A 23715-nucleotide genomic window follows, 5' to 3' on the forward strand; every position below is an offset into this window, starting at 1 on the left:
CATCAAATGCATCGCTTTTCATACATTTCCTACTCGGAAGAAGATTATTATTTTGACAGTTTGGGGACAGGACTGCTTAATAAGAAGTCCTTGAAATAGTTAATGCAGTAAAGATTTGCTCTAGAATTTAAAAGAGCCATGCAACCAGACTCCATATTGTCAAAAGCAGTCTCATAATCCCATTTTATTCCTTTCTGCTAAAGATAGAGTTTGGCTGAATCATTCTCATCACTCCCCAATTCATTTTTATGCTATATGCTCCTGGCAAACCAGACAGAGGGATTGGTAAGAAAGACAGTGATAATATCAATTAGCTCCAATATTCAATATTTCCAAAGTTGCTTTAGTTAACATGTATTAACTAATATGTTGGATTTTTGAAATATGATTTCTAAAACTAGTTAAAAGCTACTTTTGATAGCAAGACTAGGTAATCCTTGTTGCTCAAACGTGTAATATTTGGGTCAGCGATCATTTATAAAGATATATTTTTAAAAGGTACAACATTTTTATTAATAAAGTATAAAAACAAAGCTTCTAAGAGTTACTAATAAAAGAAAGTGTCTAGGAAACATCCCAGAGTCACAACCACACCTCTTCAAGAATGTTTCACAAACATGCCATAACCTGTTTAAGATTTATCACCTCGGGCAAGTTACTTCATTTTTTTGTACCTTAGTCTCTTCTTCTGTGAATTGGGGATAAAAAAAATACATGCCTAACAGAGTTGTTGTTAGGACTTGAGAAAATCTAAAGCTCTCAGCAAATGTCTGGCTCTCGATAAGTGTTGGCTACTATTTTAATTGTAATGATGGTTGTTATCATTGCAGCTAAATCTCACTATTCTGAATAGTTGAGGAAAGATCCAGCTAAAATTGTAAAATGTCTGACTTTAGACTTAAAAGTGAAAGAAGTTAAGCAGTTAACAAAATGCTGCCTAATTGAACTCTTTGGAGATGATAATCATATTTCCTGAACCAATAATCATATTTCCTGAACGAAAAAGGAAAACATGGACTGTAATATATGATCTGACAGTGGGACAGAATATTCACAATCAGAACTATCCTAGAAAATCCAAACATTTAAGGTACATGTTTTCATAATAAGTCACACAGAGTTTATAATTAGAGCACTGATTAATACATTTAAAGATTTTTCTCTTTAGTAGTTTAGATATTTTAACAAAATACTACTTTTATTATTAATTTGTACCATCTATTATGTTTTCTAAATAATAGTACATATTAGCCCATCTCCACTCATTTTTGAGCAGAACACGAGTTATTGGAGAACGAACTAGTACGTACATCATTATCCAGTCATCCAAGATCGATGGGCCCCACTCCTATACCAGGTAAAATGGGATATCCAAAAAAATCAGTTTGTAACAGGGAAACAAGGCATACCCTGTTTGCCAAATAGCAATACCCGTCAAGTTCTAGTTAAGAATGGAGTAGTCCTGGTCAAAAAGCCAGGCTAACAATTTTTCCTTTTCTTCCAGCAACTTAAAAGAGCAAGCTAATCTCTTTCTTTGTGTACATAGAAACGTACACAAAACTAAGTAATATTAAATGATAAGAGACCAGATCAAATAATAACTAGCACCTAGTGAGTGTAATACTTTCTGTTACATATTTTAATCCTTACGAAAGTCCTACAAAGGAGTTCATATCATTATCTTCATTTTATACTTGAGGGAATCTGAGGTCTAAGGTGGTTAAGAAACCTGTGCAAGCTAACACAGCTGGTTAATTGGTGAACTGTTCAAATACAGGCAGTCTGAATCCAGAACCTTCATGCCTAACCATTAACCAGTACATGCGTGATATCTACCAACATAACAAATGTATATTTGTAAACATAAAAAACTAGAGGTTGGTGAAAATTCAGTGGAAAAGGCAGGGTTGAAATATCTAAAGGAGCTAAAAGAACCAAGGGAAGACTTCCTTTTTATACCAGGATTGAAAAATGTTGAGAAGATTGCTTGCATTTTCTATGTATATGGATCTACCCACAATACTCATCTTTGGTCAGTTTCCTTTCCATAAGGTGAAATAATCATAGTACTTATCTTGATACACTGTTGTAAGGGTTAAATGACTTAAAATATATATGGCACTTAGAACCATGCATGGTACCTGATAAAAACTATGTTAGCTTTGATTATTGTGATTGTGTTCTTTGAAATCGTATGACAGTGTATATTTTACAATACGATCTAAATAACAGCTCTCAAACTTGAGCATTCCTCAGAGTTGTCTGAAAGTCTTGTGAAAAAAAAAAAAAAAAAGATCGCAGGAATCCATCTCCAGAGCTTCTGATTTAGTAAGTTTGGAGTGGGGTCTCAGAGTTTGCATTTCTTACAAGTTCCCAGCTTGTACTGATTGTGCTGGTCATGGGACCACACTTTGAGAACTGGCCTAAAGAATTGTTTACTGTATCTGACTGAGACACAGACCAAATATTCCATAACAGGGTGAAGCAAGTGGAGATTTGGAGTAACTTTGTTTTTCTAGCAAAGATATATATACAGAGGGTGACAAAAAAAAATGTATACACATTTTAAGAAAGGAAAACACTGTATTAAAATTGTAATACTCAATATATACCGATAACAAAAGATGAATATGTCATGTGTATACATTTCTTTGCAGCCCTGGTGTGTGTTTGTGTGTGTATTCAAAAATTTGATTGTCTAAGCTAATATTAATAGTAAAGGAAGTCCACTTTACAAAGAAGAGAAATTATGTAGCTTTGGAGAAATTGAGTCAATTTATTTAGAGGTGGATCTAACCTAAGCTATGTTTCCTACAGAAGAGAAAACAGGCCCAGAGAGGTGAAGTGACTAACTGAAACTTATCCACCTGGAAGAATGTCATGGCCAGGGTCAGAGCTCAGTATTCTGACTCACAAATAAGTGTTCTTTCCACTAAATGTACAGTTTATTGGTAGGCTGTTTCAAGGAAAGAAATCATAGCCCCAAGCAGAAGTGGAATCCATGTTGCACGTTTGAGAGTGATGCTGTATGCTCACAAATACTCAGCACTCAGGGGGACAGTAGGAAAGGGCTTCCACATTTTCCTCATTATACATATTCTACATGTTAATGGGAAGAATTTTATATTGCATCTAGAGATCAGCCTTAATAACCAGGTTAACATGTAAGGTCTTTTTTTCTACACAGCCTCTACATACCGTGTTTCCCTGAAAATAAGACCTAGCCAGATCATCAGCTCTAATGCATCTTTTGGAGCAAAAATTAATATAAGACCCAGTCTTATTTTACTGTAATATAAGACTGGGTATGATATAATATAATATAATATAATATAATATAATATAATATAATACCAGGTCTTATACTAATTTTTGCTCCAAAAGACGCATTAGAGCTGATGGTCTGGCTAGGTCTTATTTTCGGGGAAACATGGTATGTCCACAATAAACCTTTTAAAGGAAGTGGGGGTGCTGATCAGCATGGATATGACTGTTCTTAGCTCTTCTGTTCCATTTTACAATTCAGTGACCATAGACTTTGTTACTGTAATGTTGTACCCTACATTGACCAAACAGCTACTTCTGGATCATGGTCTGAAGCGAACAGGCTTTTGGCTTTTCAACCAATACACTTTGCTACACTGTTCCAAACCACAAGGGGAGCAGCCCCAGGAAATAGAATTATCTCAAGAGAAAGTATGAAATTAGCATGAGAATTCTTCCTAGAATCTGGTCTCTTTTTTAGAGTTGTCCCACGTCTGGAGAACTTGAGGAACCTAAAGAAAAACTTAATTATTCCTGTAGTGAAATGAAGTATACTGTGAGGAAGAACTGGCTGTTTCTGGGTAGGAGTCTCCATTAGTGCTCCAATTATTTGGAGTCTATAAAAATGGGCCCTGGATTTGGAAGGGGGTATGTGTAGTGAATAATTAACCTTATTTAAAGAGAGGGCTGGCCTTTCTTTGCCTTTAGATACTTTGCCTAGATGATCTCTAGGCCCCTAAAGTGTTCTGCTTGATAGGAGTGTCTACTTGGAGGCTTTGGCCACCAGACAGTCTAACAATGTGATTTATGGTGGGGGCTTTGAGCAATGCTGTCTCAGTTCCAACCTCTAGAGGAACTGAAGACTAAAAGCATTCATCTAGCCTCTAACCTCTGGGAAGGGATGGAGATGAAAGGTCAGTCACATGGGGCAGTGTGTGACTGAGCCCCAATAAAAACTCTGGACACCAAAGTCTCAGGTGAGCTTCTCTAGACAATACTCTGTGCATATTGTCACACATTGTGGCTGGGAGAAGGTAATGTGATCCATGATTCCACAGGGAGAGGATGACTGGAAACCCTGTTTGGACCCCTCTTGGACTCTGTCCTATGTATTTCTTCTCTTGGCTGATTTTTATTTGTATCCTTTCGCTGTAATAACACTGTGTAAGCATAGTGCTTTCTTGAAATCTGTGAGTTACTCTAGCAAATTAGCCAATGTGAGAGTGGTCAGGCCTCCCAAATTATAGATAGCTGTTCTGAAGTGAGTGAGGATTCTTGAACTTGAGGCTGATGTAAAAGTGAGGGCAGTCTTGTGGAGACTGTTCCTTCAGACTTTGCAGTTTGGCCAAACTCATTCTAAGGTAATGGTGTAAGAGAGAATAATGAAAAGTGAGGTAAGATTTGTGTATGATTCATAACGGGGAAGTCTATAAATGTGGTTAAGTTTAGGGGGTTGTATTTTGGAAAAGGTGAATGTAAAGAAGTCTCTTCTAGATGGGAGGTAAGAGATAAAAATCTCGGCAGGAAGAAGAATTAGACCCATTGCACATTTGAGTGAGAGTCCTAATAGAGTGACCTTGGGCAAATTAGTCAAATGGAACTAAATGTAAGAGTTAGAAGTGATGATACACGTGGAAACCTTTTAAAATTACAATAGGTAAATGTGAAAAAACAGCAAAATGCTTTTACTTGTTTAGAAAAATCTGAGTGTAACTGTCACAAACTGACTTACATTGGAGGAGTTAAGACTTTCTTGAGATTCGCCCCTCAAATTAGAAAAAAATTATTCTCTCAGTTTTTTAATTTGTCACATTTTAATTTGTCACATTTTTATAAAGTTTTATAATCAAACTTTAACTTGATTTGCAATCTTTAACATAGTTTCTTTATATATTTCATATATTTTGTGTGTGTGTGTGTGTGTGTGTGTGTTCCCAAGCAAGGGACTTTTATTTGTTTTATTGACATATAATTGACATAAAATATTATATTAGTTTCAGGTGTACAACATAATGATTTGATATTTGTATGTATTGTAAAATGATCACTACAATAGGTCTAGTTAACATCCATCATCAATCACACAGTTACAATTTTTTTCTTGTGATGAGCACTTTAAAGATTTACTCTCTTAGCAACTTGCAAATATACACTAGAGTATTATTAACTATAGTCACCATGCTGTACATTACATCCCCAGGACTTATTTATTTGCAAGGGACTTTAAGATCCCAAAAATTGGGGTGCTTAAGAAAAGCAGGTCACATATTTCAATTTCTCCCCAAATTTCTTACAACCTCCCCAATGTGTAAGATTTGCATATTCGCCACTCCCCCTAGATCATGGGTTTAAATTTCTCAGAACCTAACATTTTAAAATGGTGCCTCAGTGTAAGATGGATTTTTCCCAAGTAAAGGCTACAGGGTGCGGTGCATTGTCTTGGAGTTTTACCAGAGGCAGAAGGGTCGTGCTCCTGGAGCAGAACCTTCAGGGCAGGGCACCCGAGGTATGTGAGCGAGGTCAGGGTTGGGCATTACTTGGAAGCTCCGCAGGCAGTCTGGGGGCAGCGCTCCAAAAGGGTGGTGGATACAAGTGGCTCGCTCGGAAGTGTCTTAGCGGGGCAGGGCCGAAAAGGGCCCAATTCCCACCTGGATCAAGATGGTTCCGATGGGATCATAGTTTTCAGTCTCCTGAGCCATAGCCAGGGCCGAGGAGGGCTGCCTCCCCCAGGAGGCCGGGTCTGCAGGTCTGGATATTTTCTGCGGAGGGTGCTCGTCCCCATGGCAACACCAAGCGCGGCCCGGTCTGTCCCACACCGGGAGCGGAAGAGGGGTGAGAGAGGAGTCAGGGCAGCCCGGCCATTTCGAGAAGGCGCCGTTCCTGGCGTGTCCCCCCCCGCGCGCCAGCGGCCTTGGTGTAGCCCAAGGCGGAAGCGGCCTCCAGACGGAACCGGCTCAGGAGCGCAGTTATGGCTGCGGGAGTCCCCTGTGCTCTCATCACCAGCTGCTCTTCCACCTTCACTGGAGATCGACTGGTCCAACGTGAGTAGCGAAGCTCGTAGACAGACCTCCAAGCTCCCTGAGCCCCGGCGGGCGACAGCCTCAGCACCGCGCTTCCCTCCGGGCCTTTGTCCTCGTCGCGGGCCTCGGGCTCTTCCTCCACTCTGCGCTGGCCTGAAGCCCCTCGGGTGCCCCTCAGACTTGGTGGAGGTGCCCAGTCCCCTCAGGTTCACACCTAGCTTGTACACCCATTGCTCTTCTGCCTGCCCGGGCCACTGTTGCATTTCTTCTAGCTTTTGCAGTAACGTGAGACTATCCCCTGCCTCGCCTAGCCCACGGGTTTTTGCGGGGATCCTTTGAGATGAACCCAAAGGCACTCTGGAAATTGTACCAAGTTACGCGAGTGTAAATGCAGGAATTTCGATGTTTGTTGCTATCCCTGCCCTGGAGATAGTTTGCTTCCTCTTAATGTATAAATTATGAGACTTGTTACCCTTGTCCCCGACACTCTACTTACGCACTGCCTTGTAGGCTTTCTCTCCGCCAGCGTTAGTTTTGGGGTATTAGTGGGCCTAGTCCCTTTGCCTCTGGACCTTCATAGTGGCTGGCAGACTGACTCTTAAAAGAAATCGTAGGCGAGGAGACCAGTGTAAAGGATAGGTCATAGGACGGGATCATAGGCTCTTCTACTAAAGGACTCTGGGAAGCTGATTGTAACTCAAGCTCCCGTTTTCAATGTGTGGCCTCGAGTTAGAGCAGTGTTCTCACTGTAAGATACGGAGCACAATTAACCTCTGCCTTTTAGTTTCTTATCTGTAAAATGGTGATAATTCTCACAGGATTGCTGTGCTTAACCCAGAAGCTGGCACATAGTAAACATTCGATAAATGGCAGATACTATTAAAGCACGTTTTCTCTCTCATCCTTATTTTCCTGATCCATAAAATGGGGCATATGAACCTATTTCCCAGGATTGTTTGAAGGACAGGTGATGGAACATTTTGAGCACTTTGTAAACTGTAAAGCATCAGACAACTATGATTTTTTTTCCTGAACTTGTCAGGTGACAGAATTAGACAGGATGTCCCTCAAGCACAAATATTCTATAACTCAGTTATCATCGCGATCACTTAAAAAGGTCCTTGCCCAGGGTAAAAGTTTAATTATAACAATTACTAAATGGTAACTGCTCTAATTATGCCATTTTCTTACCTGTAAGCAGTGCCCCTTCCCCTTTATTTCCTTACTTTTCTTTTGTTAAAGTAGTTTTATGGAAGTAGTGCATACTCATTAAAGTAAGATTTAGCATATGGAGAAAATGTCGTCCACGGTCTCATCACTCAAACACAAATACTGTTAATGTTTCTGTGCATTTTCTTCCAGTCTTTTCCAATGCATAGATTTTTTTTTAAATTGTAATTACATTTCATATGTAATTTTTAGCCTATTTTATGTGATTTTACATGAATACATATTTTATATAAAATTTTAAAATATTTCATATTTTAAAAAATGTATAAAGATAAATTTATATAAATATATGCACTTATAGATTTATAATATATATTTGATACATGTGATTTATATAATAGATATGTTTATGTAAAATATATTGTATATTTTATATTTAACATTTTATATGTAATTTTTATTCTGATATTTTTTATTTAACATTATATTATAAATTAGTTTTCATCATATACTACATTTAGTGAAATTCTATCAGAATTTGCTTATGGTGTATTTAACTTTCCAAAAAAATTGCAATTGACCATTGAACAACATGGGTTTGAACTGCCTGGGTCCACTGATATGCAGATTTTTTTTAGTACTCTAAATGTATTTTCCTTATGGTTTTCTTAACATTTTCTTTTCTCTGGCTTACCTTATTGTAACGGTACAGCATATACATACACAAAATATGTGTTAATCAACTGTCTATATTATTGGTAAGGCTTACAGTCAACAGTAGGCTATTAGTAAAGTTTTGGGAGGAGCTGCATGGGGGAAGTCGGCTCCCCTAACCCCCCACGTTGTTCAAGGGTCAACTGTATATGCATTTGGATTTCCATTACTGATTTATCAAAGGCCTCTCAAAGCCAGTCTCAGAAATTTGTGTTAAGTATTCTGATGGCTATAGTACTCGATCATGTACTTTCAGGATCAGAATTGGAAGATATGGTCACTTCCTTGGAGGAGCTGATTACCTATGGTTGGCAAATAACAGTTTTCCTTTATAATGGCATCATTGGGGGAAAATTAATTCTGTAAAATAATCCACTTTACATATATAAAATGCCTCTAAATAACTCAAAAGCCAACTTTTGTGTTGGTTAAAATTAGATGACCTTTCCTTTGTGATTCCTTTAATGTTATGTAGTGGAAAATAAGAGCAGTTAAGTGAACAATTACTTGAGTAAAGGTGAAGTGCACTGCAAAAGAGGGCTGTATAATTTCTTCCCAGGTTAATGAGGGGGCTAACAGTGGCTAGTGTTGGAATGTAGCATTTGCTGAGCATTCATTATGTTTTACCGTAATTAAAGATTGAATTAAATTAATCACGAATTGAGTCTAATTTTGGCATAATAGGTGGAGACTACCATAATGAAGGACTTTGGTCAAGTGTTCAGTGATATTAGGCATAGTGTTTTTGACTGAATCTGATCTACCTTTTTGGGAAGGTTTAGTTTCTTTCCATGCATCAGGAAGAGGAACCTTTCAGGTTTCCTCTTTCCTCCGACACCTGATCTATTTTACTGCTTTTAGCCAACAATGGGAAATACTTCATTACCAAATAAGCAAGGTGGTTATAAATATACATGAAATAAAAATCCATAGCCCTCTACTATGGGTAAAGTGCATGCATGGACTTTGAGAAACTTTTTTTTCCCCATTTTTCACTCCAAGGCTGTATTTACAGTATTGTGGCTGGGTGTCTGGCATCAGATGAAATGGGCATTACAGACTTGCAGTGTCGATTTTTAAAGGGAAATGAAGTACTCAGGATGCTTGAGGGAGTTGCGCAAGGCTATATGTGGTGTGAGAGCAGGTATCTACTCCAGGGCCAAGCATCTTCCCACTTTACATAATGAGCATTTACTTTTATTCTGGAAAAGTGTATTCTGATATTAAGCACAAAGTTAGTCTCTGTGCCAGTTACTGTAGCTAAAATGAGGACTAAGGCACTTAATATATACCTGCCCTCAAGAGGGATGTAGTGAAAGTGTGTGCTCCACCTGTGAAAATATTAAATCGTAGATGCCTAAGTTTTAACATCTTACCCTACCTTCCAAGAAGGAACTTTAGATAGAAAAGTCCCTGGAGATTTGTTTGGTTTGAAAATATGTAATGCCACTCAGCAACTACGTACGAGCCATTCAGGTTCTACATCTGAACATTTCTTTCTTTTAGTGAAATGTGGGAATTTGGAGATCTTATATCAAGCATTTTTATGTACATCAGTACTCTTCCCAGACATGTTTTCACACTGTTTAATTTGGTTCTTGTATCCCTGTGAAGTCAGGAAGTCAGGTTCTCTCCATTTTATTATGTAAATGAAGAAACCAAGGCTTGGGCATGCTAGGTGACTTGTCCAAAGTGCTTAAGTGGTAGGTACTGGAGCCTACGTTCATATTCAGGATTTGTGTCCTTGAAATGTGTAGGTGAAATGTGTGGGAATTCCTAAGCAATCAGGACTATTCAAATTTAAGATGGCATTAGTATGCCACCTTAACAATAGAGATTAACCCTAAAAGAAGGTTTTAAAATAATTACACAGGCTAACCCAGCCACCATTGATGACATTGCTTCTTTGGGAAACATTCTTCTTCAAGACTGGGAGTTTGTTTCTAGGTCTGTCAGACTCCTATACTTACAAAAGGATCTTAAAGTGATTTACTAAGGTGAACATTCTTATTTCAAAGATAGGGGCTACTGTACAGCTTAGCCAACATTGTCTAGCAAGACAAGAGGGATAAGAGCTTGGGTCTTTTGACTTGCATTTTTCTGTAGCTGTTTGAGGTATTCTGAGTGGAGCCTTTTGGTTTACTCTGGGAATATAAGTAATAATTTTTGCTTAAGTAAAGTTGCTTGTTTAGTTGTGGTAGGAGGACTCTGCTTTGAATTGTATATTTCCAAGTCTTGATTTTCTTCAAAGGAAGAAAGATTGGGTCAGCAACATCTATCTCAAGGGCCTAGAGCTGTCACCACCGAGTGATTCAGTAGGTGGCCAGTGATTTCAACCGCTAATGGGGCTGGGGAATGTTGATTTGATTTTAGGTATGACGCTTAATATATTAAAATTTTTTCAATTAAAATTAAGAGAGGGCTTAAGATTTTTGTCTTTATTAAAAAAAAAAAGGATGATAAGTCATCAACCTAAGGAAGAGGAAAGATTAAATACACGTTCAAATTCCTTCCAGGCCCAAAGGGACTTAAAAAACACATCTCTGTTACTTTCTAATGTGCGTGTGTATTTGTGTGAGTGTGAAATTAAAGCTCAAAAAGTTGAGATTTTCTAAGGTTTACAGCTCATAAAAGTTGGGGAGCCAATACTCGATTCCAGTTCTTCTATACATGTACAATGTAACGACAGCCAGAACTATATGTATTGAAGGTGGAGGTACAGATAGGAGATATTCCAGCAGAAGATTTTGCTACTGAGAACTTTTATGGCTCATAAGTTGACAATTCCTCTTTTACGGTAGTTGGAGCCTTACTAGATAAACTGCAAGTTTAGTAATAAATGAAAATGCCTCTACTGGTGCCCAATTTGTGTACTTACTCATGGAGTAGGGAATTTGACTTTGTGTGTGAAGTTTTAGATTAATTCCCATAGATATTGTTAATGAGTTAAATGATTATAAGGTGTTTGTCTTCCTCATAAATGGCATTCCAGTAAATGGGGGTGAAAAGTAGGAGGAGAAACACCAGTGGAAAAATATTATTCATCAGCCCACATTGCACAAAACCATCCTCCTGGAAGATTCTGAGTGTATCTAGACTCAGACCTTTAGTTCAGGACCGTCTAACTGCTTGTTTTTGTATAGAAAAGGTAAAAACATCTAGAAACTATGCAGTGGTCATTTGGTTTCAACAAGTGGCTGCCTTTGACCTGTATAATTCCTCAGCAAATAAAAACACTCAAAAAATAATGAAATCTGATATAAACCCATTTTTTAAAAAGGTTAAAGTATGAAAATTGTTTTAAATATGCCTGACAAGAATAATAATCTGGATATGACATCGTATTTACGTTGGAGCCAGTGCACCCAGATACCACAAACACATCTCTAATAATTACTTATTCAGGAAGCAACACTGACGTAGGTGAAGACAGAGAGGATAGTTGGGAAACTCTTAAAGAGCCTTTATGATATTTTAGGTTCAGTAACAAGTAACCTATTTAGGATTTAGTTTTCCACACAGACCTGAAGGCTGGTTCTACACAGAGGTGGGCACAAGTAGTATTGTTCTGGGATCAAAATCAGTACGCTCGGAGCAGAAAAATGGGTGATCATTTAGTATTAGTAATAAAGAGTACTGTTATGCTGACGTAAGAGAATTGCCATTCTGTCTGAATTCTGCTGGAGTTTTTGTAGGTGAAAAAAATGTGTGAATTGAGCACTGAGTGCTCCCCTCTTCCTAACTGATTTTAAGTTAACTTTTCGTTCCACAAATATTGACTGAGTCTCTTTACTTGTGCCATCGATGCTCTAAGTACCTCAAACATGTCCTCGCTGCCTACTTCATCAGTAAAATGAGGGCATTATCTTCCAGCTTCCATGATTTCTTTGGCAGCTTTATGGGGGTGTCATTTGAATATCATAAAAATCCACCTGTTTTAAATGTAGACCATTTCTATCTGGGAAGGAAACCTTGTACCTGTTTGTAGTGACTCTCCATTCCCACCCCCAGCTCTAGGCAACTGCTAATGTATTTTCCATCGTTACAGATTTGCCTTTTCTGGCTATTTCATATAAAAGAAATCATGTAATACGTGGTTTCTTGTGTCTGGCTTCTTTTACTTAGCTTAATGTTTTTGAGATTAATCCATGTGGTAGCATGTGTTTCTTATTCCAGTGTATGGCTATACCACATTTTATTTATCAGTTCATCGGTTGATAGACATTTGGGTTGTTTCCACTTTTTGGCTATTAAGAATATTCAGTGCTGTTACGGGCATTCTAAGAAACTATTGTACTATTTTAAGAAACTGCCAAACTGTTTTCCACAGTGGCTATGCCATTTTACGTTCCCATCAGCAATGTATGAGGGTTCCAGTTTCTCTGCATTTTTGGCAACACTTGTTATTAACTGTATTTTTGATGTTAGCCATTCTGGTGGGTGTGAGGTAGTATCTCATTGTGGTTTTGATTTACATTTCCTTAACTAATGATGTAGAGAATCTTTTCATGTGCATATAGTCCATTCATATATCTTTGGTGAAATGTCTATTCAAATCCTTTACCCATTTTTAAACTGTTTTTTTTTTGTCTTCTTATTAATGAGTTGTAAGAGTACTTTAGATATAGTATTCCAGTTACAAGTCTCTCATCACATATATAATTTGCAAATATTTTCTCCCATTCTGTGGTTTGTCTTTTGGTTTTCTTGATGATATCTTCTGAAATGCAAAAGTTTTTAATTTCGATGAAGTCCAAGTTATTAATGTTTTCTTTTTCCAAGTTCCTTTGTGTATTGCCCAATCATGCCTTTACCCTTCTTGAAGGACCTTTTGGAAACTGGGATGTTGGATCTCTGTTAGCTTTGTGATGTTTTTCCAGTAAAACTAAACTTATTTTCAATATTTGAATACAGGGACTACAGAGCAAATGTTCTTCTTGAAACTTACTCTGTTTGGGACATTTTTCTCAGACATGTTTACCTTTCACAGTAAGCTAGCATGTGCTGCAGATACAGTTGTCATCCTGAGCAGACATTGATGTTTTTTGTGAGGTTTTATGACTCGATGCTGATTTGTTTATGAAAACTTACATTTGAATATAAAAATGATTTTCATCTCATAATTGTCCTCTTTCGGCTTATGTGTTCTGTCTTCCAGAAAACCACCATTCATAAATTATTTTCAAAGCATGTAAGATTAATTGCCAGGTAATTTTTGGGGTTAAAATAATTAAAGAAGACATTTGAGATAATATTTTAACAGAGATAGATTTTATTAGATACAGATGAAAGGCATTTATATCTGTGATGGGGGTTATGATGCCTGGCTGTAAAGGCGAGTTTCAGTTCTGTGAGATAATAAAACCAACTTTGCATTTTGAACTTTTATTTTGTTTCATGAATACTGCTAAGTCAGGTTCACGAGTTCCTTTGTTTTAGATCAGGGTTTCTCAACCTTAGCACTGTTGGCATTTTGGGCTGGGTAAGTCCGTGGTGTCGCGACTGCCCTGTGCATTGCAGGGGTTCGGCAGTACTCTTGGCCTGTGCCCACTGGATGCCAGTAGCGTCTCCCCGCTTGTGACAACCCAAATTGTCTCCAGAGGTTGATATATGACCCCTGAGAAGCAAAATCACCTCCCCATAAAGAACCACTGCTTTAGATATATATCTAGAACTATGATTTTGAATAAACAGTAATAGTAATGAAATTCAGAGAAGCCCCCCAACCCCCAAATATGGGTAGGAATTGTCCCTCAGCTGTGCCACTGGGGTTGATAAAGTGGTCTTTGCATGTAGCCCATAAAACTTAGAGGCTGATGCTTCCTCCTTAGCCCACAAAACACTTCTCCATAGTCTCTCCTTGCTGCCAGCTTTATGTTTTTGTGTGCATGTGTGTCTCTCACTGCATTGTGAGCTCTTCTAGTAAGGGCAAGCAGAGATTATGGGCTCCCCCTCCCACCCCCTCCGTTATTTTAGGGTGAAGCTGTGTCCAATTCCAAATGGCTATTGGGAGAAAGTAAACTTGAGGAAAAGGAGGAGGACAGGGTTGATTTCCTCTGCTTCAACTTTTAAAACTTTTCCACTGTGATATAAAAAGCCCCAAAGCACATGGAAATGTGAATTTAGAGTGTGACCAGAGAGAAGGAGTGCGCGAGGGAAAGGTAATTAAGTGTTGTAAGCAAACCAGAATTGCTGTACTCTTGTTAAAACAGTGGTATGTTGCTTTAACTCAATCCAGTTACTCCTCCTTCAGCAACTTAATATGCTCCAGTAATCGATCTGTCATACAGACTGAAACAAATACTGCGTATCCAGTGGACCCTTGAACATTACGGGGGTTAGGGACACTGATCCCCCACACAGTGCAAAATCCACGTATAACTTGTGAGTCTCCCAAAACTTAACTACTGTCCTTGTACCAGGAGGCTGTAGGATGATTACTCAGAGAGTCACAGATGTGACTTTCCCGACATTTGTCTGTGTAAAGTCCCAACTTTAACATTACAGTTTTAACCTTTAAGTGGCACAGGCTCCATTGCAGCAGTATCAGCTACTAGTCCTCGGGGAATAATCTGTTAGTTAATAACTGCCACGAAGTATTTGACAGAGCAGCACCCATCTTGAATGACATTCTCATGAAATTGTGGCCTCGGAATTCTAACTGGCTGCAGCAGTATGGAACCATGGTGATTTGTGAAAGTCTCTCTTTGCTTATCCTTGCTGGTTTTAATGAAAACTCTGGCTTTCGTATTTTTTTCCCCAAATTACATTTTGCTCCATTTTTTGCTTTCATAATGGCTACTTTCCCCTTCAACTGACGCCAGACTCTGCTGCCTCCTATAATTTTCCTAATTGCTTTCTCTCCTGTCTCGGTTTATGCCTTAACAATGGAAAAGAAAAATATTAGAAGGCATATTTTGGGAAGGGAGGGGCCAGAGCAGCTCAAAGGAGGTGGCTATTTCCTAATTGTAATGTGTCTTACTAACTCCTCAGTGCACCTCTGGCCTACCTTCCTGGCAGTAGTGTTGTCACAAATGCAAAACACTGAGCTGGGAAGGAGGAAATGAGTATACTGAGAGCCTACTGTGTGTCTGTACTTAGGCTTTGTTTCACTTAATCTTCAAGAAGTGTTTCTGTCCCCATTTGCAGGTGAGGAAATGAGACGGAAAGGTTAATTTGCCCTTCTCGCAGAGAGAGGGCCAGCATTCAGATGCCAGTCTGTCTGACTCCAGGTCTGTGTTGTTTTACGGCCTGGCCTTTTCCGGTGCCATGACAAAGGGAAGGGAGAGGAGCTTCGGGTCCCAGAAGAGGGTTACCATGAAACATACTCATATCTGGGGTTCACGTTATGATACTTCGCTTGTAGAGGCAGTTTCAGTCTGTGAGAAAGAATAAAACCAACTCCATTCTCAGAAGAGTGCTCATTTCTGGAACAATCATCTTAACTTGAGGTGGCAGCTGTCACTTTCCTCAGGGCATAGAGTATAAGATTTAATCACTGGACCTCTTTTCTTCACAAAGAATGCCATTAGTTAAGTGTACATTAATTCTACTGGTATTAAAATTGTCCCTAATTCTACTAAAGGAGATTTGAATAATCCAAAAACTATTAATGCACTTAGTTTGAAATGTACTTATTTTGTCTTTTTTGACTGGGGTAGGTAGGTGAGGGGGTAGGTAGGAGTAATGTGTGTGTGTGTGTGTGTGTGTGTGTGTGTGTGTGTGTGTTTGAGGTGGGGGAGAGGATATTTGTTGTGTTTTGGGAATTTACCTTGGAACTTCAGTTGGCTTCCTAATTCGTGCTAAAGAGAATTATCACCTCTTATTGATTCTGAACCATAGAAAGCTAGCTGCCTCCTTTCTTGCCAAATGTACACTTTCTCTGAGGGAAGGAACATTAGCATAGACCCGGAGTTGTGTGGGAGGGGGAGGTGTTGGATCACTGAACTGAAATGTTCCTTGGCACACAGCTTTCTTCAACTCTCTTGAATCTTTCTTTTTCACTAACTTGCCGTGTGGGACTCTAGGGGAAATGAGTTCACCAAGGAAGTGAGAAAGTAAACAGGAGTTGCTGGAGAGTTGGTGGCTATGTAAAACAGTTTCTCAAACAGGGAAAGAGATTTATACTTGCACTTAAAATCGAGGGAAAGGTTTATGCTTGCTACTGGATCTGGGTTGACATTTAACTTCTCTCATCTGAAAACACTACAAATTAACTATTTTAAGCTGTGAGACCAAGTTTGTAGTAACAGACCCAGCAATTAATCATCTCGTATGTTCATCTCTTAAAAAATGATGTTGCACAGCTCCACCAGGTGGCTGCCGGCAGTGGGAATGAGCCAGGCTGACATCCACCAGGAGGGAGAAGCGGCTCCGGATTGTATTTGTGCACCATCTCCACGACATCAAATTCAGTTTAATAAAGGGCAGAGGAGAGGCTTTTGCAGGTTTTTCTAGGAAGTCTGTCTGGCAACTCCCCCCACGCCCCCAAACACACACACGAGATCGCTATGACTCACTTTTGACATCTAAATACCTGAAACCCATAGACCGCTTTCTGATGCGTAATTGGGCTGCAGGCTCATATGTTCTGGTGGCCTCGTTCTGACTCTTATTTTTGGTTTACATAAAAGGGGAAAGGATACTGTAGGCTTCTGACCAGTAGACCCTCGAGTGCGATCTGGCTCAGATGCTAAATATCATAATGTGTAATGCTTCATAGTGTAGTAGGAAAGAATGCCGGTGACCTGAATTCTGTGTTATGCTCTGCTCCTTTCAGAAGGTGGCTTCTTTTTTCTGGCTTTCAGTTTTATCATCTGTGAAATGAGTGAATATATACTGGCTGATCTCCAGAAGCTCTTAGCCATGTGCATAAGCGTTGGAGTGATTTTGATTTTAATTTGGAAAAAAATAAACTTGTTAAACATTTGAAATCAAATAGAAAAGATGAGGGAGAAGAACTATATTTAGTGTAGATATTTACATTTTTTAAATTAAGCTCTGCATTATGATATTGATGATGAGAACTGGAATGAAGCAGTCTTCAGTATTCTCCATCTAGTTCTAATATGGCACAGATGTGATAATAAAGTCCATATGCAGCCTTGCTGAAAGTATCTGATTAGATATAAAATGTTAAAAATAAGTAAATTGAGGTATCAAATTGTTTTAGGCAGCACAGAGAATTAAAAAAAAAGTCCAGCTACTAAAACATTGAAAGGTGAAATTTATTTTCCCAATTTGTTGGTTCTATTCTCATCTAGGTTTAGAGAAAAGAGAAAGAAATAGCTTCTTTCTGTGTGTTAAGTAAATATCTTAGTTATTTGACAACCAAAGATGGTATAAAATAGAAATTTTAAGTGCTCTGAGTACCACTCATTGGTTTGTTCTTTTGTATTCTAAACATTGATTAATAAAATGAACCATCCTCCATACATTTTAACTGATTTTATTTTGTCATGTTAGGTGAAGACACTGTCTTGAAAAAAGCCATAACCCAAATTTTATTCCAGTTTTTAACAGAACAACCAGTTTAGGAAATACCACTGACTGTAGTGATGATAGAAGTACCAGTCCCATCGTCCTTGTACTTTCCCCGTTGACAAGTGAATTTATTATTTTGCTATTTCTGCATTCCCCTTTAAAAAAAAAAAACGAGTGAATTCATTATTTAAAAAAATTACCCGGGAATGAAGACTGACCCATATGGTGGCTCCTCCTACCTTTTCAGAACAATCAGGTTCTACATTTTTGCTACTATCCTTTTTTTAATTTGCCTTCTTCCATATGTGCTTTTATTGGCATATTGCTGTGCCACCTGCTTGGAGTTGGGAGTATTAACTCTGAATGCAACATAGGCTGATCTAGGAGTGTTCTTGCCTGTGAGACATTCAGATGAAAAAAGAATCTTTGATTTTACTAACTTACGTGTTTTTCCTGTTTATTTCCTACCTGAACTTGTCATAAGGCTCTGTGAGGACATTGTATCTGGTTGCTATGGAATTGATTGATAATTAATAAAGAGTATGACTTTAGGTAGAAATTAAGCAGAGAGAACTGCTGCTTTCTTAAAGAGACTGGATAAACTCAAGAGTTGCGAATATTGGCACAGACCCTTTATTAATTTAATAATTCTGGTTTTGGTGGAAAATTTTAGAAAGTTAGTTTTAAAGTCTGCCTTACCTCAAAGGTAAAGTCTTCAATTCATTTTAAATTTGATTTTTTTTGTTTAAGAAGTTTCATGTTCACTTCCTCTTAATAGCCACATGATGAAAGTTTACCAATGAAAAAGACACACGTACACACATACACATACAGACTTTATATATGAGTATACATTATTCTTATCAGTTGTTTGAACTAAATAATCTTCCCAAGTCTTCTTGTTGAGCAAAAACCATGGCAGTGTTCCAAATACATATTTTTAGCTCTGGAATTTAAATTTTAATTTCTACTTTCCAGTGTCCTAACTGTGAGTTTGAGAAATATTTTACCTGTTCATCTTATTATGCATTGAAAGGAGTTTGTGGCCATTTTGCCGTACATTCTTGCAATAACTCAGTTAGTGGCATGTCATTTTATTTATCTAAGTTCATTTTCCACATCTGTGTCAAATGGAGGTTGTGGGTATGGGCATGAGAGACGGGGAGCAGGTTAGAACAATTTCTAATGTCTCTTCCAGTTCTAAACAGTTTATGACATTATAGAAGCAAAATGCTTCGATGGCTCCATGACCACATCTATTTTTGTTCATCATTGACTTGGCTTATGCTGTAAGAACTTCATTAGCTATACCCATGCTGCATGTGGGTTTCTGAAAGATTTAGTTATATTCTAAGTCATTTAATTTGCTTGGCTATTATACGTTTAAAATTTGCCCGAAGTGTCTTTGTCAAACAAGAATTTGAGTTGGCTTTCAAAGAATCTGAACATAAATGGAATTGGAGTCATTATCATATCCATTCTTTTATTAGTTGAATTAATGTGTAAGCATTTGGCCCAAGGAATGTGTGTAACTCTTCATTTTATTAATGGTTTAGCCTTAATGCCATATTCCTCGTAACTTGCAATAAATACGGAATAGTATAGGCATGAGTAGAATCCCACATTTTTTAGGATGCTTATATCTTCCATCTCCCATGAAGTCCATAAGCAGTAAAACAAATACAGCTGTCATTCTATCTCTCCTACTTGCTCTTTTCTATGAGTTTGGTTAGATGACTATTTTGTTCTCTACTACTATCTAAATCTAGTCAGAATACTTTTTGTGTTCTTAAAGAAAAGAGCCAATGAGTTATATTATGTCACCATTACTTCTACAATCTAATGATCAGAGAAGAAAACGCCCTGATAAATGTGAGGCCCTTTGAAATCCTTGCACGAAGGGAAGCAGCCAAAGTACCATGTTAATCTAGTATCTTACTGGGAAAATTGTACTGTGTATATTGGTTTTGCACTTGCCATAGTGATGTTGTGTCATTTATTTAGATATCCTTGGAACAGAAGATCTTATTGTGGAAGCGACTGCTAGTGATGCTGTGAGATTTTATCCTTGGACCATTGATAATAAATACTATTCAGCGGATATCAATCTATGTGTGGTGCCAAACAAGTTTCTTGTCACTGCAGAGATTGCAGAGTCTGTCCAAGCGTTCGTGGTTTACTTTGACAGCACACAAGTAAGATTTTGTTTTCCATGGACTCAATAAGACATTATCTTGGGCTTTCTTTCCCCCACTCCCCATCCCCCCACCCCCGCCTTTTCTATGAGTGAGTTCTCTTAATGTCTCTTTTTCTGGCTTTGTCTGTATGTTTGTTTTTCCTCCACCTAGAAGTCTGGTCTTGACAGTGTCTCCTCATGGCTTCCACTGGCAGAAGCCTGGTTACCTGAGGTGATGATCCTGGTCTGTGATAGAGTATCCGAAACTGGTAAGACACCTGGATGGGACACCCACGTTTGCCATTGCTTGGTAAACAGTACATTTGATTCCTCAACTTAGAATAGTACGTCACATGTGACTGTATTACTTTACAAAATATTTTCAGCTATTTCTTTTTGGAATCTGGCAATATTTACTTTTTTTTTTTTTTTTTTTAAGAATAGGCACTTTGGGTTTGAGAAATCGTTTTCTTTCTATTGCTTTATTTTGGATACCTTTAGAATAACATTGACATTAATGGAAACACATTGAAATTTATGGAAAGTATTGCAGCAGTATTCATGTTTTATTTTTACATATAAAGATATTTTTGCATATTGTTTTAGGTGTAAACCGACAAAAAGCTCAAGAATGGTGTATCAAACATGGCTTTGAGTTGGTAGAACTTAGTCCAGAGGAGTTGCCTGAGGAGGATGGTAAGTGTTTATGGCAGGAGAAAATATGGCATTTGGATTCAGATACGAGATTATTTAATTCAAGGAAGAAGAATCACACGGAAATTTAAAAAACAATTTTCCCCCCCAGCTGTTTGAAAAGATTTGTGCAGAATCCATTGATGTGGCTTTACCTTTAATGGAATAATCCATTTATTTGGTTTCACTATCCATTTCAGGGTTTTTGAAATGTTGTGTGTTTTTCTTATGGATAAAGTGAGAGGATTTCTACCTTAATCTTAGTCATTTCCCCAATCTCTTATCCATTCTCCATGGGGAAAAAGGAGAGTTCATAAATAGGTAAAATTTATGTTACTTATTTTGACTTCCTAGTAACATAACGCTGAATTCCCATAGGGGGTATGTCAGTCTTATTTGTATATCTTTTGGACATTTAAAACCAAAAACAGACCCAGAATGCCCTCTTGGGGTAGCTCTGCACTTAACTGCCTTCTGCTGCAATCTGGACTTTCTATTTCTTCCCCCTCATCATTGACCCACCCCCATTTATCTTCTCATCTTTACTCCTTCCAAGTACACCTAGGCTAGCTGCCTTGGGATCTACCAAGATAAGACAGATTTTGGCCCACCAAAAGGTTATAGTCTGATACAAGAGATAAAACATGTATACAAATAATTGAATTACCAGTGGGACATCGTAAGTATTATAAAAAACTATTGGTACTGTGGTATTTCAGAGACAGAAGAGAAGAGACCGTGTCAAAGAATGAATTGGCACCATGAACTCTCACATGTCAACTATTCATGGGGAAGAAATGGAAAACATACTGGAATTGTATTTAGAGGACTGGTGGGGACATGGCATTGAGAAGATGCCACTTGTTCCAAAAGACATTTTAGGCCAGGTCAACCAATACAAGTTAAACTATGTAGATAGGATATAAGTAATCATTACACAAAACATATATTTTTTAAAGGAATTAAGAAATGTCTCTCTATGTTATGGCTTATTTAGAATTTTTCCAAAATGTTACCTTTGGGAATAAAACCCTGCCAGAGAAGAAGAGGCTGGTTTTTCTCCCTGTACCTTTTCAAGAATTTTGAAAATTAACAAGTACAGTTCCTTCTTCCGTGTTTTTCTGGGTCCCCTAAAACTTGTGCCCTGTTTTGCGTATGTGAGTGTGTGTGCAATCACTTATATTTGGTACTAGAATGTTCTCTTCTTCCCGTTGTCCTTGAGCGTCAACATTTGAGTCATTTATTTAAATCTGTTTTCATTTTGGAATCTAGGCTCCTTTATACCACTACACTTCTCCTTGCTCCTTTTCTGAACAATGTTCTTGTATTAATTCAACTTAAGATTGATTTTTGGCATATCATCTTTAGGTAATGTAACTAAAACCTGCCTAGAATTTTTTAGTACAAACAGTTATCAAGCCATATACCCTCATCCTTTATTTGCATGTATTATTCAAACATCAGTTTGAGACTTTATGCTTGTTTGCATAAAATTTCATTTTATTGGCTCTTTATTTCAGATCATATTTTTGGTTCCTGGTTATATCATCTGAAGTATTAGTTATTGGTTCAAGAATTGAATCATTCATAGTTAAGATAAACATGCCTTTTATTTCTTCACTTAAACATTAATGATGATAAACTCATTTTTGTAGGGTATTTTCCATTTAACCCTCACCATATTTCTGTTAAGTTGGTAGGCTGGTATTCCTTACATGATTCATCAGTCTGTCAGTTACTAAGTGCCCGCTCTGCTGTCTTTCAGGCACTGTATTAGGCAGTTGGGATAATGAACCCAGTAAGACATGTTTCCTGCCTTCAAGGAGTATCCAGGCTAGAGGAGAAAGTTACGCAAGTAAATCATCAGTTCCAATGCATCTTTCCTCCAGGAGAGGTGTGCACGGAGTAGTGTCATCCCCACTTTTCTTTGAGAAGAGAGCAGGAACAGGCCAGGCCACATAGAGACAGGTTCTATGTGGACTGTGCTCTAGAAACTCATAGGAGAGAGACTTCTCTTTCAGCCACATGCTGTCTTATAATAATCATTATCTGAGGGATCTCCATTTCCTTTATACACATTCATACCTCCAGTGTAGCTAAGAATACCACCGTATTCCTGGTTTGCTAACAGATGAACACCCTGTTGTTTAGAATAGTATCGATGAAATTCCAGAAGCAGGGCAATACCAATACTAAATTAAGTAAACTAAGTTGTCGGGTTTTTGTTTTAGCGATGCTTATCCTCTTACACTCTGGTTATGGTAATTTCATTTCTTACTCTTAAACTGTCTTTCTCTGATTAAGAAGTTCTCCAGATATCTCTTATAAACAATGTACTCTCCCAGGATTGTATAATTAATACAAACTAGCATTTTCAGGAGAATATGAGTAAATGCTGTGTTTCCCCGAAAGTAAGACCAGGTCTTATATTAATTTTTGCTCCAAAAGACGCATGAGGGCTTATGTTCAGGGGATGTCATCATGAAAAATTATGCGAGGGCTTATTTTCTGGTTAGGTCTTATTTTCAGGGAAACACGGTGCCATTGGTGAAGCAATGGGGATGATGTTCTTATACATATAAGCCTATTATATTGTGTGTTTTTGTCATTGTTTTAGTTTCCAGAATATTCTTATCAGGAGCTCTAAGCTCTGTATTTGCTTTATTTTTTTCCAAATTACATAAGTTATAATGTGAAGTAACAACTAAATGAGCAAAATAAGTAAGCCACAGTTATTTAAAAATATGGCTTGGGGGATATATATACACACATGCATGTACGTACGTGTATGTATAACTGAATGTGTAAATACATATCTATTTTACCTCCCTGATTAGATGACTTTCCAGAATCTACAGGAGTAAAGCGAATTGTTCAAGCCTTGAATGCCAATGTCTGGTCCAATGTAGTGATGAAGAATGGTAAGTAACTTGGGACTAAAAGTCCTAAGGAGGTTTTTCTTCCTGGGCCTTGTAAGTTTTAAATTATTCGGATATATGTGGAACCATTAGGATTATATGAAATCCGTAGATTTGGTCCATTTTAAATCCCCAGTTGAAGCAAGAGCCAAAAGTAATGTCTCTAAGAATTTTTACTATATGTTTAATAGTTAATTCAGTAAGAATTTAGAGCTTACCTGTGATAATACCTAGCATTGTCTTTGGCTTTGAGGAATACCCCCAATATTGTAAAGCA

The 23715-nt window shown here is 37.9% G+C and overlaps 2 protein-coding genes across 7 annotated transcripts in view; one reads left to right on the forward strand and one right to left on the reverse strand.

Moving 5' to 3' along the window:
* Positions 1 to 6144, reverse strand: part of IQCH (IQ motif containing H) — a 188010-nt gene extending 181866 nt beyond the window's left edge. For 2 of the 3 annotated variants that reach the window (XR_004423233.1, XM_033108542.1), the window contains exon 1: positions 5913 to 6144. Coding sequence is in view for 1 of the 3 variants with exons in the window: in XM_033108542.1 (XP_032964433.1) it covers positions 5913 to 5963 (51 nt within the window). In the remaining 2 variants the exon portion in view is untranslated. The remainder of the gene's footprint in view (positions 1 to 5912) is intronic. The other variant, XM_033108543.1, reaches the window with a different exon arrangement.
* Positions 6145 to 6170: 26 nt separating this feature from the next.
* The window catches only part of AAGAB (alpha and gamma adaptin binding protein), a 46759-nt gene continuing 29214 nt past the window's right edge, over positions 6171 to 23715 (forward strand). For 3 of the 4 annotated variants that reach the window (XM_033108546.1, XM_033108547.1, XM_033108545.1), the window contains exons 1-5: positions 6171 to 6305; positions 19656 to 19846; positions 20000 to 20096; positions 20434 to 20523; positions 23358 to 23441. In XM_033108546.1, the coding sequence (XP_032964437.1) occupies positions 6233 to 6305; positions 19656 to 19846; positions 20000 to 20096; positions 20434 to 20523; positions 23358 to 23441 (535 nt within the window). In that variant the 5' untranslated portion in view covers positions 6171 to 6232. The remainder of the gene's footprint in view (positions 6306 to 19655; positions 19847 to 19999; positions 20097 to 20433; positions 20524 to 23357; positions 23442 to 23715) is intronic. The other variant, XM_033108544.1, reaches the window with a different exon arrangement.

Source organism: Rhinolophus ferrumequinum, chromosome 6 (assembly GCF_004115265.2).
Source record: "Rhinolophus ferrumequinum isolate MPI-CBG mRhiFer1 chromosome 6, mRhiFer1_v1.p, whole genome shotgun sequence".
NCBI lineage: Eukaryota > Metazoa > Chordata > Mammalia > Chiroptera > Rhinolophidae > Rhinolophus > Rhinolophus ferrumequinum.